Below are 15,544 nucleotides of genomic sequence, written 5' to 3'. Positions count from 1 at the left end.
CTGCCACTAAGCTGCATCACTGGCCCTAAAAAATTTTTGAAGAAAAATTTCAAGGCAAAATCATCCATATTGATTAAATATAATGGATGAGGGAGATGACTCTAAAATTCCTCAGAGGAGACTGGCTAGATCTTATTATCATGAACCCACACTGGAATCCTGACACAGCAAAAGGTATACAGATAGAAATATAGAGTCCAGGCTCTATGGTCATATCTGGCTTCAGAGACTGTCTCCACCACTTAATTAACTATGTGATCTTCAGCAAATTATATAACCTCCCTATGCCTCAGTTTCCTCATCTGCAAATTGAAGAAAATACTAGTAACTTTCTCATAGGGTTATGGAGGGGATTTAATCTGATAATTGACTCATACAAAGTCCTTAGTACAGTGCTTGGCATGAAGGAAGTACCCAGTACCTACTAGGTGGAGATGTACAGCAGTCAGGTGGGTGATGGAAGTCATAACCAAGGGCATGAAGTGACACATGGACCTGTACTCACGGAACAGGGCTCTCAGCCAAGTCGGCAGATGAGAAGCACCTGAGGAGCATATTGGGATCCATAAGTGTTCTTTACCCCATCCCTCAAGGACTGATTCTGTGTTTTTTGAGTGTTCCCCAAATGCTTCCAATGTATATTCCTAGGAGAAGGCTACTTATCCTGAGACAAAAGCAACCCCAGAAGAGGCCCCATGAGCTACTTCAGCATTTCAGAAGAGGACAAAGGGTACAGAGAAGGAGCAGGTGGAGAGTAAAGAGATACTCAAAATATTGCAAAAATTGTGTGTGTGTGTGTGTGTGTGTGTGTGAGAGAGAGAGAGAGAGAGAGAGAGAGAGAGAGAGAGAGAGAGAGAGAGATTCTTGATCCAGTGAGTCCAGGTTGGATCACCTGAGCTGTCAACCCAGTTCGAAGGCTGGCCCCATACTTGAGTTCCTCTGATGGCTGAGGGTTTCACAGAGAATCCAGAACTGAGGAGTACTGAGGAAAGTCCCAGAAGGACCTTTTAACCAAGACTGCCCAGAGTCAACAAGGTGGAAGATGAACAGAATCCCTGCATCATTTTTGCAATATTGTCTTTATTTAAAATCAAGACCCACAGTGTGAGGCCGTCCGACTGCGCTTCACCTGATGTCCTGGGCTTCCCCACTGCCCTTCTCTTGGTTCCTGGTTCATCACCAAAAACCTGAGGATACAAGAAAAGTCTTCAATGAGTGGACTGTCAGTGCTAAGCCTAGGCAAACTAGTTAACATCTGTGGGCCCAGAAAACTGAAGAGAGATTTGTTCCTTCAATCCAAATCTCTCTTCAATCTATATTTATTGAGCATGTGCAATGCACTCAGCTCAGCACTAAAACATAGGGATAAGGGGAGGGGGAGGGAGCACTCTGTTGTTAAGAATTTAGTACCTCTCCCTCCCCACAAACATGAAAGGGTAGAGGAAGGGCAGATACGATTGCTACATAATATATGCATGTATAGAATATCACCCATTAATCTGTACAATTTATATGTATAAAAATAACAATAAATGCTAAAAATACTCTTTAAAAAATGAAAGAAATTCATTTTTCCTTGTCCTCCAAATCTGGAGTCAAGGGCAAATCTCTATAGTTGGTACCTAGTGGGAGACAGCAGTGAGGGCAGAGAAGAATATCTGTCTTGACTAGGTCAGCCTCAAGTGTTCAGAACCAAGAAAAGCAGCCACAGCTCAAGGAGAAGCTTTAGTACTCTAGCACAAGACTCTCGTGCATGTCAGACTGAGGTGTGAACCAGGAGGTCTCCCTGAGTTTACCCTTGGCCTAACAGTGCAACAATAATGACACTACATTACCAATTATTTGATGGAGGACTTCTAATATCTAATAACAATTTGATGGAGGACTTCTCATAACCACATTCCCAGACTCTTCTCTAGATTTCCACAATTTAAACCTTTTTGGTGGGGCCCAAATGATTTGCAATAATAATAAGCTCCCAGGTAAGGAGTTGACAAGATATAGCACCCAGCCTAGGTTCCTCATGGGAAGGGAGAAGATCTGGAATACTGCTGAGAGATTAGCACCTCAGGTAAACTCTGGGCTTTTAAATCAGGAAAACCACCAGCTGGTTGAGGTAATCTTTATCTCTCCTTGCAATCCTCTACACACCTTATGTGCTTACTTATGTGGGTACTTAGCCACTCCAGTTTGTTCCTGCCACACATGTCAAGGAGTGAGGAGAGGAAACAGAAGTGGGTGCTGCCATCAGACAAGTGACCCCTACACAGTGAGCTTTGATCTTAACATCTCTGCAAACTCAGACAATCATTTCACTTTGGGTTTAATATGAAAGTGGATAATAATCGTATTTCCAACAGTTTTGAAAGGATTTAAAGGTGTTAATATCAATACTTATATCAAGCATTTACCACATTGCCTGATATAAATAAAATGTCCCCCAATTTTTCTCAGAGTAATTTATCAATTCTGACTTCCCAGAGAGTAGACAATATACTATTGGCTTCTCACGTTGATTCAGACCTACAAAGGTCATGCAATTATTATTTGAATTGGAGAAAAAGCCTAAATCTATTGATGTTAAATGAAGACTTGAGATTTCCACAAACATAAATGTATAAATACATAATTATAATAAAAGTACTCATGTGGAGATCCCCCCACCGAACTTCCACTTCCCCAACTCCATTCTCTCTCCTTCCCTTGTTTTTGCATGATTTTTTTCTTCTTCAAGAGTATCTTTCATTTTAGTTAAATAGAATAATAATGGAAGCTGATGATTGAATCCTTTCAATAGCCCTGGGAGGTAGACACTGACACAATCCTCATTTTAAAATGAGTGAACTGAAAAATAGTTAGCTGACCTTCCCCAAATCACAGCATTTGATCATGGTGGAATCAGGAAAGGTAGCCAAGCAGACTTTGTTCTCCAGATGTCTGAGGTGGAGGAGAGGGGGAGTGTGACTGTTTGTGATGTGTGTGTGTGTGTGTGTGTGTGTAGAAAAGGTTAATGGGCATTTATACACCATGGAGCATTACGCAGCACTAAAAAAATGACAAAATCATGGAATTTGCCGGGAAATGGATGGCACTAGAGCAGATTATGCCTAGTGAAGCTAGCCAATCCCTAAAAAACAAATACCAAATGTCTTCTTTGATATAATGAGAGCAACTAAGAACAGAGCAGGGAGGAAGAGCAGGAAGAAAAGATTAACATTAAACAGAGACATGAGGTGGGAGGGAAAGGGAGAGGAAAGGGAAATTGCATGGTAATGGAGGGAGACCCTCATTGTTATACAAAATTACATATAAGAGGTTGTGAGGGGAATGGGAAAATAAACAAGGAGAGAAATGAATTACAGTAGATGGGGTAGAGAAAGAAGATGGGAGGGGAGGGGAGGAGGGATAGTAGAGGATAGGAAAGGTAGCAGAATACAACAGTTACTAATAGGGCATTATGTAAAAATGTGGATGTGTAACCGATGTGATTCTGCAATCTGTATTTGGGGTAAAATTGGGAGTTCATAACCAACTTGAATCTAATGCATGAAATATGATATGTCAAGAGCTTTGTAATGTTTTGAACAACCAATAAAAAAAAGGCAAAAAAAAAAAAAGAAAAATAAATAAATAAACTTACACATACGTTAAAAAAAAAAAAAAGGTTAATGGGGAGAGCATTGAAAGCTGCCCTCTGCACTCCCCACATCCTGGAGCCATGCAGTCACCCACCTTCCAGCGCTACCAATCTGATCTTGCTCTTTCACTCCAGCGTCCACGAAAAGAAAAGATATGTTCTTTCTATCCCTCAGGCGAAGGGAAGAAGGAAGTGACTAGGTTCCAGCAGGAGGATAAAGGGCAATCCATGTGAAGGAACTGGCTTTTCTGGCCCAGGCCCTTTCCTTGGTCTTGTCTGCGCCAAGCCCCCAGCACACTACAGAAAGTGTCAGCCAGATCCAGTACCTGTGGCTATCCCCCGGTCAGCCTGAACCAACGGAGCTGATGAGCTCCTTTTCTGTAGCATGGAGTTCCACAAGTTGTGGGCTGTGGATGCAAAGAGGATGGTGTGGCACAGCAGGATGTCTGATCTTAACCTTGCTGCAAATTTACACCCATGATTTCATGGGTTTATCGCCCAACCAGTGTGCCTCAGATCTAGGCTAGAGAGCATCTGCCCGGGCAAAGTGCTGGGCATTACCAACACGTGGAGCTTGATTCTGCAGTTGTTCCACATGGCTGCCTTTGGAAGCATCCTGAAAGCAGCGCCGTGGGTTCCAGAGGGCTGAGATGATCCTCTTGTACTCCCTGCGAAAGTTCTGGTTCAGGAGCCCATAGATAATGGCATTCAGGCAGCTATTGAAATAAGCCAGGAAGTAACTAGTGACAAAGAGCCCCTCGGGGACCTGGGGAGCCACTTCTTCAGGGTTGATGGCCACAGCGAGGCCGATGCAGTTAAGGGGGCCCCAGCAGACGGCAAAGATCACAAACACTGCAAACATGGTCAGAAAGCTCCGCATGTCGCTGGGCCTCAAGCGCAGTTTGCTCTCTGACTTGACCTTCCTGCGGGCCTGAAGCACCAGCACCCAGATACGCAGGTAACAGAAGGCCACCACCGAAATGGGGAGGAGGAAATGGATGACCACCACTGCTGCTGTGTACTGGGCACTGGCCGTCTGGATGAAGGTGCAGGAGTAGATGCGTGAGTCATACTTTAGGGACCCCACAAAAAAGTTCGGCACTAAGGCTACCAGGGTGAGGAGCCAGACTAGGACAATGTAGATTGGAGCATGCCAGTGCCCGCAGAACCGGTGGTAGACTATGCTGTGGCAAATGTAACAATAGCGGTTAATGGCAATGGCGGTGATGTTGAAGACAGAACCAATGACGCTCAGGCCCATTACAAAAGCACTGGCCTTGCAGTGCGCCTCTCCCAGTGCCCAGCCATCATAGAAGATGGCCATCAGGATCAGCGGGTAGGGGTACAAGGCCACAACCAGGTCAGCCAACGCCAGACTCACCAAGAACAAATTACCTGAAGCAGGAAAAAGAGAGCAAGAGTCAGAAAAGACCCTAACATTTTTGTATATAGAACATCATGTCCTTCACTGAGTCACTTTCAGCATTGGGAGGGGAAATGACATAGCATTTAGAAACATAGTTGAGGATTCTAATTGCATCTGTACTACTTACTAATTGGATGACTGAAGCAAGTTACTTGAACTCTCAAAGCCTTACCTTTATCATTTGCAAATCGAAGCTAAATGATCCCTGTCTTGTAGTATAATTTTGAGAACTAAATAATGATACCCGGTACTTGGGAACACAGAGGGTTCTCACAAATTGCAGGCAAAGATGGACAGGGACTTGATAACATTTAAGCTCCCACAAAGATTTTGGAGGAGGAGAATCTGAAAGTGAGCAACGTGGACTCACCATCACTACCAGCACCACCCCCACCTCAAATCCATGCTTCCCTGCACTTCTCTTTGACAGTTTTCTTTTGCATTCCCCTCCACTGGTTGATGGACTACTTTCTAAGTGACTCAAAGTCATTTATCTTCATATGAGTTGCATTTTGCAGTTGGAATAGAAGAAAGATTTTGAGAGTGGGGACCAGTATTCCCTCTGTGCCTTGTCCAGGGCCCATACTCACAGCCACTTGATAGACACTCAGAATAGTGCAAAGCCCCTATCCTGTTGGGTGAGGAGGGATGAGGGCACTCCTCTTTCACAGTGTTGGGGCCTTCCTGAACTTCTTCTCCTCTCTGAATGGAACATTCTGCAGCATCATCAAATTTAATAGCCAGGAGAGCCTCAGGGAACCATATAGCCATTGTTAACAGGACTCACACATACCCTGGCCCAGAGACCTAAGGAGGTGGCAGGGCTCACAGTCTCAGCTCCTCAAGACTTGCTTTCTAAAACCTACAGCAACTCATGAGTAAAGCACCAAGAAAGAACCTGTAAGTTTTTCAACATGAAGTTCAGGGCACGAGCAGCTCCATTTCTAATCACATCTGTTTCATTTGTCAAGCGCTGTGCTTTTTGAGAAACTACTATATGCTCAAAAGACAACAGACACTCCCTCCAGCAGGAACTGGCATCAATACAGTATGCATGGGCATAGTCTTTCACATCTCCTGTCCTCTTGCCACAGGATAAGGTCAAAGTTGCCAGCCTTAGGGTGGCTGAACACAGAGGGCGGGTGGAATGGGCTCACAGGAGGAACTCCCAAGTGACAAGAAAGCCGATGCTCTAGTGCTTACAATGACCATAGAGGTTCTGGGTCAACCCCACTCAGAATCAGCAGGAAAAAAGTCAATTAGTATCCTGGAAGTTCTCAGGACCTAAATACTTACTCCCATATCCAGACCTAAGATATCCAGCCCTGTCCTCACTCTGCAGAGGCTGATGTAACCACCTCATAGGACCAGAAAGGCAGATGAAAACAATCTCCAGGATTTAGCAATCGAGGAAACCAAGCTGTGGTCGAGATTCCAGGAGTTATAGACAAAGGATGCTGGAGCCTACCAACTGGGAGTTCACCTGAGTCACATCTTCAGGAGAAGCAGACCCTACATTTTCATTTATTCACCTACAAGGACAGGGAAGGTACTGCCTCCAGCCCTCCCTTGTCCTGGCACACATCTAATCCCATCTCAAAGAAGATTCCATGTAACATGCTACCTGTGGGGCTGGAAACCTGGAAGACACACAGGCAGCCTTCCAGAAGTGTTTATTTTTGGCCTCAGAGGTCCTGGGTAAACCCCATTCAGAACCAACTAAAAAGAAACCTATTTAGTATCTTGGAAGTTCCCCCTCAAATCCTATCTTAGCTCCTGTATCTGGACCTACAATATAATTTGAGAGAGACAGGATGTAAGTGAATAGAAAGGAAGCCGTCTGGACAACTGGAATGCCCCTGTCTCTGCAGACATTCCAGTGGAGGCGGGTTGGTGAAGAAGAATTGTGTTCAGGCTGAGCTCTGGATTCCTTCCTATTCTACTATTAGGGGAATATATTTACTTCGTTGGTTAAAAAACTCTTGTTTTCCTTTAGCTGTTGCTTCAAGTAAAGAAATGTGCATCTGCTTGGGGTGGGGAGGTCTAGTGCCTTTCCATTTAATTCTCCGCCACATTGGCTGTCTCCAGTGCCAATGGTCTGAACTCACCTGCTCAGCCTACACTTATATCCCAGGGAGTGGGAATTTTCTTTTCAAATTTCTTAGCTTCAGCTGCATCATGAGCCTAACTACTTCTTGTCCCACAATTTTAAAACTTTAAAGGCAATGCTGAAAGTTAAAGCAATCTGGGAAAAATTTCAGTTACTTCCTGATCACAGGAATTGGTCAGTGTTCCTGTTTAGTGTTCCTTCATCAATTCTGGTTCTCTGTTTCTTTTGGACTCTCCTCCCCGCCCCCTCCCCCCCTCCCCCGCCATCCATGCACACTCTGTGAAGAAAATCACTTCTTTCCAACACAGGAAGATCGGTCCCTGCAGGGCCCGCTGGCTCATGGATGAATGGCAAATAGGCTCTTGGCGCTTGCAAGCACGTGCAGAGAAAGTCAAGAGCTGCTGGGAGCTGGTGCCAGCTTTGCCAGCTGTTTCCCTAGGAAAGCCGAGTCAAGCTCCGCCTGTGAATGTGGCTCAGCTCTTAATAATGCCCTAGAGGCTGGCAAACAGCTTGTAAATAGTGAGAAGAACACATTCAACTCCACGTGGAAAGTGATTCAATTACTCTCCCCTATTATGCTGGCTGTTGTTAAAAAGCTGAAATCAAACAGTTCCTGCTGTAGATTCATCTGCCCAGTTGTCTTACTGTCTTGTGGCTTTCTTGGCACCGTTTCAAATTAGGTGAATACAATTCTTGTTTCGTCTCCCATCTGTAAGAAGCCAGGTCCTATCTGGATGAGAGTCAAAAGGAGACACAGTTCTCCCTCCATTTCTTCCCTGAACAGGTGAGAAACCAATCAGCATGCACACAGCACTGCTACTCACCCTGTGTACAGGCTTCTAATGAATATTTATATCCCAGGTCCTGCAGTGACTCATTTCCATCTGCCTCCACAGACAAGGTGGGCTAGTGGAAAGAGGCCTCCACAACAGGGCAGTTTGCAAACAACGGAATTCCCTTCCAGTATTCATATGCAAAGCTCATCCCTTCACACAGGGGACCATCACAATACCCTCCCTGTACTCTGCTGTCCTTGTTTCTGGAAATCTAGGTAATCCAGAAAAGAGCTAGCCAGTGCTGAGCTGTCTAGTCTTCATCAAATAGAGGAATTCTGGAAGACAGAGCTACCCTTGCCCCTCTGCCTTGCCTCTTTTCCTCTCATCCTCTGTGCTCAGAGAAGAGTCTGGTTGGACTAAATTGCCCCTGGTTACTAACCTAAATGTCAATGTAGAAACAGATATTCATTGAGTCATTTACTCAACAAGCTTGCTGAGTTTTCTACTAGAGAGCGGCTGACTGACTATCCAGGAGGTTCGGGAAGCAAGTGAGTAAAATACTCTCTCCTCTTAAGAAGCTCATGGTCTCAGAGAAGAGACAATCAAACAAATAAAAACAAGATGCAATTAGGAGAATGATAGGGAAATCAACAAAGATCTCTCATTGCTAACAGGGCTAAATTTCTTGTAGCTTCCTGAAGATGGCTTCTTCCATCTATTTAAATGTTTTATTTATGGAGTCTCATCTTATGGATAAAGAAGGAAACACCCAGATTTTGTGAACTGCTCATAACAACAACAGAGAAAAATGGAGAAAGAACAAGAAAAGAATAGAGAAGCCAGGAAAAAGAGGTGTCAAGGGGATAGTAAGTGATAAAGAACAGCAACTTAACCAATGAACTCAGCAGTTAGTAGACCAGCAAAGACATCAGGAAGGGCAAAGGTGGGGGTGTAATGTTTTGCCCTGTAGGCTGTACTTCAAAGGAGAGAGAGAGAGAGAGAGAGATGTTAGTACTTAGGAAGGGACATGCTTTTGATGGGGGATTGTGGTATTTTTTTTTTTTTTGTCTTTTCTTCCTCTCAAAGGACAGAGATTTGTAACTGATAGATAATAAACACTTAGCAATGTTAGCTATGACTTGTTATAGTTGTTTATGTGTTGTTGTTACTTTCAGTGAAAGAACAAGAAAGAGGCTCATGAGTCAGAATAGGATCCCCACAAAATAAGATGTCAGAAGTAGGGTTATGAGTGACTTAATATTAGGGATACAGAGATATGGTCGGAGCAAGGTGCCATTGGGTGATTTCATCATCATATGAACATCATACTGTGAACTTAACACAGACACAGATGGTAAGGTCTGTAGATACTGAGGCTATTATAGTAGTGGTGGATGAAGATGATGACGAAGGTAGGACATTACCTACAGATTGTGAACTCTAGCCTTCCAAACTCCCTAACTTTTACTTTTTTAGCAACACATGTCTAAAATCAGATGTCCTATTACCCACATTGAGTACCTTCTCAGTTTTTCAGAACATCACGTCTAAATACAGAATTCAATGTTTTGGAAACAAAAGCAGTCAAACATGAAAGTCTTTATACCCCTGGGCTACTGAGAATTTCTTGGGGGGGGAATTAAAGAGGATTAAGAGCTTTCCTCATTAGGCAGCTAAAGACATAATTATGGGATTTTATAAAGTGCTCATTTTTTGCTCAGTGAAGATATAATAAGGTATGCACAGCCAAAATGTGAAGTTGGAAAGCTCAGATGGTAGGGAGGGAGTCCAAGGCAGCCCAGTTTGGCCTTCAGCTGATAACACACACTCAAAATCTGGCTCAAAAGATACCTGGTGGCAAGTGACTTCTCAGTAAGTGTTGGTGGTAGGCAAAAAAAAAAAAACCTGAATGGAGTGGACTCCATCTTACCCTGGAACTCCTGGAGGGAAGGGATTGTGAACCTACTAAAGGTTTCCCTCCTCTCTCGCATGGATTCACGCACTGCTCATTTCTCATTGAGAATGGAAAGGGTCTACCTTGCAGGCTCTGCTCTGACTGGGAAACTAAACATCTGCACAGGCAGAACATCCTACCAGTAACCTCATAGGTAGGTACTGGTTTAGATAAGAAATGGTGCAGTCCCTGAACTCTGCTGGCTGCCTGGGGGAAAAGTTGCTTTTCCAGTGTGAATAGAGCAGACTCTGAACAAGAACCTGTATGTTCAGCAAGTGAATGCTTCATATTTTCCCGAGCAATTCCCATGTCAGCTACTGTCTGTCTTTCTGCCTTACAAATGATTGAAATACCCTGGAAGTGCCAAAGTTTCTACTCACTAACAACACCTCCCAGGTGGCCTTTCCTCCAGCTGCAGCATAAAAGCCCATCATGAGGCCACAGCCTGTGTGCCTGTGGAGCCAGGGTACCGTTGCACTTTTCTCTGTGCTAAAGGAGAGGAGACCAGATGCTACTGTTAGGACAGGGTTCTCTGAGCTCTCTAGGGCAGGGACTGTTTGGATAATTCAGGTAGTCACAGGAAGCTCACATTTTAAAGGCAGCTTACAGTGGTTCAGAACAGACCAGCAAGAGGGCATGTTCCCTGAGAGGAATCATCAGGGTACAATATCAGAGAACTATGGAGCACCTGGAGCCTGCTGAAGGACTCTAGCCACATAAGAGCAGCCAGAGAGCAGCCATGCCTTTGTGAAGATGGTGTTAATGGTCAGACTTGGAGGGCAAAAGTGAGGTGTTCTTGGACTTTCGGTACTCGAAGCAATTTACTCCCATGAAACTCCGGCTGATTTTGTGCTGACTCCTGTACCTAAGATATACCCTACCTCATGAAGTAGCATTCATTCTCTCTGTCCCACTGCTTTGAATATCTCATCCATATTCAATTGGTTTCAACAGAAGTGCATCCAGGTCCTACTGTATGCCTGGCTCTGTGGACAGAAATGGAATAAAATCCCTGCTTTCATGCAGTCCAGTGAGGGAGAGATAAAAACAGTAGAGAGAGGCGGGTGCTACAGTGCTACGTGGGGAACACAGGCTGTTGTGGAAGCCTGAGGAAGGAGATACTCACTTTGCTATTCATGGTATTGATAGAAAGCATTAACAACTTTGTAGGGAAGCTGGGGAAGAGGTTTGAAAAGAAGCAGATGTTGACCAGGCAGAAGAGGCTGGGGACTTTCTCTGTGCATCAGAGCATGGATTGCATGGGAAGTGGCAGCAGTCCCCTTTGGCATGAGTGAGATGAGGCCGTAGTTCAGCAGTTAGGTCAGTCATGAATGTCACTGGAGCTATATTCTGGAGTGGACACTGTTCTGTAGGTGGAGGAGGTAGGGGGACAGTAAGGACAGAGTGTTCTCAAGACAGAATTCTGAACCTACCCTCACCATCACTTCAATTCCTCCCTGTCTGCCTTTCTTCAGTGGGGTCTCTGAAAAAGCCAACTCACCACACACAGCAACAAGCTGCAGAAGAAACTATTCCCCTGTAGGAGTGACAAGGATCTACCCCACAGATTTGGGCTTATAATAGTCAAGTAAAGGATAAAGATGTCCCTAAGAAGCACACTGTGACCTCAATTTGGGCTATGTATCTAGTTGTTAGAAATTTTATGTTCTCAATGCCAAGTTCTAATTTCTTAATACTGATTAATTGAGAAGCCAGACTTAGTTATGAAAAGGTATGAATTATGTTTTTTTAATTTTAAGTAAATCCAAACACATCAATAAGAGAAGGTCTAACAAAAAGTGTAAAGGGTGCTATTCAAAATATTTTAAGCATGTTTTGAAATCTCACTCCACTAACATCATTTAGTTTAAGTCAATACTACAGTTTTTCATGACTATGGCAAATAAAGCCAATGGTCATATAAAAATTGCTTAAGGACTGAGATGTAGCTCAGTGGTAGAGAGCTCCTCTAACATGTGTATAGCCCTGGATCTCACCTCTAGCACCTAAAACAAAACAAAACAGAATAAAAAATACTGGTTAAATTGCATGACTGCCAAAGCCACCAATAGAGCAGGAATACATGTCATTAGCTATCATATTTTTTTTTCTGGGGCCTGGGGTATAGCTCAATGGTATGGCTCTTTCCCAACATGCATGAGCCCTGGTTTCTATCCCCACTCCTCACCCTCAGCAACACATACATATTTCTGGTGCTGGTGAGTAGCAGACACATGGGCAGGTAGGAAGGGCAGGATGGAGGATGTGCCAGCAATTTAACATGCTCATTCCCCTCATTGCTCTCAGACCAGTAAGCTTTTTGTGAAGACTGCCTAGAGCACAGAAGAGCCCAGCCCTTCCTGGATAGTACAGAGGGGAGAGGATGCTGTTCTCCTCAGGCAAGAGGAAGCAGCAGTCTGTTCCCTCAACCACCTTTCTCATGGCAGGAAACCCAATTACTAAGCACTGAGCTACAATCTGCCAGGCCTTTTCTAAACACCCAGAAAGTTAGGGAAGGAAAGAAATGTCCAGGGTCAGAACCTGGAGGGCCCATCCTTCCTAAGGGAGAAGTGCCAGGAGCTGCCTTCCTCCTGCCTCTCTGTGCAGGAAATGAATGTTTGTGGTTGCTGCAAAGGGACAATACAACCAAAATGTTAACTATCATTTTCTAATCACAGCTTGTTCTTTCCTAATATGTTTTCCTTCAAAGATACAATAACATCTTAGAATAGTTACTTATTCCAGATAGTAGTAGCCATCATGATTGAAATGCCTGAGTTGTAAAGCTTAGATCTCCCTAACAATACTCAGTTTCCCAGTGTGGTGGCTAAAAGAGCAAACTTTTATTTTTTGGCCTGTTTTTCAGATGAAAATCCTCAAGTTGCCGGTCTTCCCCCCCAACCCCAAATACTTATATAATTATTTATTTAAAACAGTTTTCCTGAATTGTCTAGCCCCTTTAAAAAGGCATTTTAAAGCTTTAAATTTGTTTTCCTCCTGCTATTTTTACACTGTATTTGAGTTGCCCACTAGGGTCCAATGGGAAATTACAAAATTAACAAATAGGTCACTGAACTTCTTCCCAGGCTGAAATGGTTAGCAAGCTCCAATGACCTGTTAAGGTCAGAGTTCAGATACTCCCTCCTTCTGGTTTTGTTCTTTGGGATTGCACCATGATTTAGCCAAGTGATTGTTCTGATTTTTCAAAGTTAATCCCATAAATTCCCTGTTTTCAGAACAGACCATTTTATCTGAAAGCAATTTACAATTTCTGAGTATACATTCTCTTGGTTGGAATAGGATCTACAGACGACCTGGAGATGGATTTTGATATAAAGCCCACCAGAATGCTTCCATTAATTCACTCATTCTTTTACGTGGCATTTTCTAAGCACCAACTACATGAAGTCATAGTGCTTGGTAGGGGAGAGCGCAAGTTGTTAAAGGTCCTGAGATTTCTGTGGCCAAATAGGGGCACTGTCTGGCAGGACACAGATTGGAATGCTCCAGGTAGCAACAGCGTCCAGCTGTGTGGGATCCCATAGTACCTCACTCTGCCACAAAAGCGCGTCAAAAAACCCCAAAACGCCTTTTCCCCATTCACACCTGTTTTAATGTGCCAAGCGCGTCCTGGACAGCTGCCAGAGGCAGCCACCAGAACCGGGCACGTCTGGGGAGCCAGAATTCGCCCTAACTTTTGAGTGCAGAACCAAACTTAAGGATTAGGTTAGAGTAAGGGTGAGGGGAAGGAGAGTGGGAGGAGGGAGCTGGGGATCAAGGAGAGAGGAGGCAATGGATCGGATCGCGGGATCTGGGCCCAGACCTGAGAGCAGGGAAAGTTCGGGACCCCAGCAGCGAGTGACGCTCACCTGCGTTCCGGAGCTTGCGGTTCCTGAGCACCGAGAGGATGACCAAAAGGTTGCCCACTACGTCCACCGCGGTGGTGACAATGAGCACGGTGGATAGCGCAGGAGCTACCCAGGGAGGCCGGGGCGTCCCGGAGGGCAGCGCACCACCAGTCCCGGACCAGCCCGGGCGCACTGCCAGCCCGCCCGCCTCGCAGCAGTTGGCAAAAGAGCCATTCTCCGGCATTGCGGACCCTCCCGCGATTCGCTTCCACAGCGCTCTGCAAGATAGCCGCAGGGCGCGCAGGGCTAAGCCAGGCGTTCCTGCCGCCCACTTCGCTGCCCACCAAACACTCACAAGAAAGGAAGGCGGTGGGGGAGAACTAGAGGAGATAATTAAGCGTGGGCAGGGGGCGGAGAAAATATGGGAACAGAAGTAGCACTTGGGAGTGCGTCCCTCAGCGGCACACAGGGGAACCGTAGGTACCTTACCGCTAGTGCTGCTACTGGGAGCTCAGCACGTGCTTGGCTCACTTCAGGGGACCAGAGCCTGTCTGGCCTGTCCCTGAGAGTATGGCCAAACGCGAGACCTCCATATTTCCTCCACAGCTTTGGGGAAGCTGTGCCCATGTAGGACCATCCAAGTTTTCCAACTTGAGAGAGAAGATGGTGGTGGTCAGGACCTGAAGATCCATTGCTGGAAAGGCGAGGTTTGATCCACCCACCCCACCCACCCCAACACCTCCAAGAGCAAAGGAGGGTAGAATGCTAATTAACCTCTAGGTAGTTGAAGAAAAAGGTGAACCTGCATTATATATTTTGCAGTTGTTCTGTATTGTGGGAGACATGGGCGATGTCTCTGCTAGAAAGATGATACTTTAATAAATTTATGACTATCTATCTTAACATAACACTTACATAGATGCCCAGCCAATACTAGGGATGGTTATAACATGGGTTTGGGAGTAGAAAGGACAAGAAGAGTGAGACATGATTATACAAAAGAAGGAATTCATTCACAATGTTTGAGAACTTACTCTGAGAGTAACAATATCTAATCTCTTTGGGGGATTAAATTTATGCCAAACATTATTCTAAGAACTTTTTTGCATCCATAAGAATCACTAAAATAAAAGTGACTGTTAGTCCTGAATTTGTCAAGAAGTTGAAGCAAATGGAATTCTCTTACATGGCCCTTATGAGAATACAAAGTGGAACAGCAATTTTAAAGGGTTACTTGTTTGTTCCTTATAAAGTTAAAAAGTGCATATCCTGTGACAAACATATTCAAAATGAAATGAAAATTCAAAATGAAAATGACAATATATCTCTACTAAAAGTTTTGTACAACTATGTCCAGAACAGTCTTATTTATAGTTCCCCATACCTGGAAATAATCCAAATCTCCATCTGCTGAAGAAGGGATAAATGAATTGTGGTATATTCTTGAAATGGAATGTCGCTCAGCAATAAAAACTACTGATAGACACAGCAGCATGCACTGAATAGTCCATATTGATCAATATAAAAATCAATATATAGAATGAAAGAAGCCAGAAAATAAAGAGTACATACTATATGATTTCTTTACATGAAATCCTAAATCATGAATCTGTACTGATAGAAATCAGAACAGTGGCTACCAATGTAGATGTGGTTTGGCTGGAAAAGAGCATGAAATAACTTCTGGGATGTTAACAGTAATGGCAGTAATTTAGAAGTGGTAGTAGTAGTAGTAGTAGTAGTAGTAGTAGTGATTGAATTCAGAGGCACTTTACCACTGAGCTACATTCCTA

General features: G+C 44.2%; 1 protein-coding gene across 1 annotated transcript; it reads right to left on the bottom strand.

The window, feature by feature from the left end:
• Positions 1-789: 789 nt before the first annotated feature.
• On the bottom strand, positions 790-14,153 carry Mtnr1b (melatonin receptor 1B). Its single transcript, XM_046462393.2, has 3 exons — positions 13,773-14,153; positions 3,733-5,032; positions 790-1,187 (listed from the first exon to the last, which is right to left on the bottom strand). The coding sequence occupies exons 1-2, from the start codon at positions 13,993-13,995 to the stop codon at positions 4,161-4,163; spliced, it is 1,095 nt and encodes a 364-aa protein (XP_046318349.1). The 5' UTR covers positions 13,996-14,153; the 3' UTR covers positions 790-1,187; positions 3,733-4,160.
• Positions 14,154-15,544: the final 1,391 nt, after the last annotated feature.

This window comes from Marmota monax, unplaced genomic scaffold (genome assembly GCF_021218885.2).
Source record: "Marmota monax isolate L192 unplaced genomic scaffold, Marmota_monax_Labrador192_F-V1.1 WCK01_AAM20220418_F8-fsc00104, whole genome shotgun sequence".
NCBI lineage: Eukaryota > Metazoa > Chordata > Mammalia > Rodentia > Sciuridae > Marmota > Marmota monax.
The sequence above is the reverse complement of the archived record's forward strand: the minus strand, read 5'-3'. Positions and strand labels throughout refer to the sequence as shown.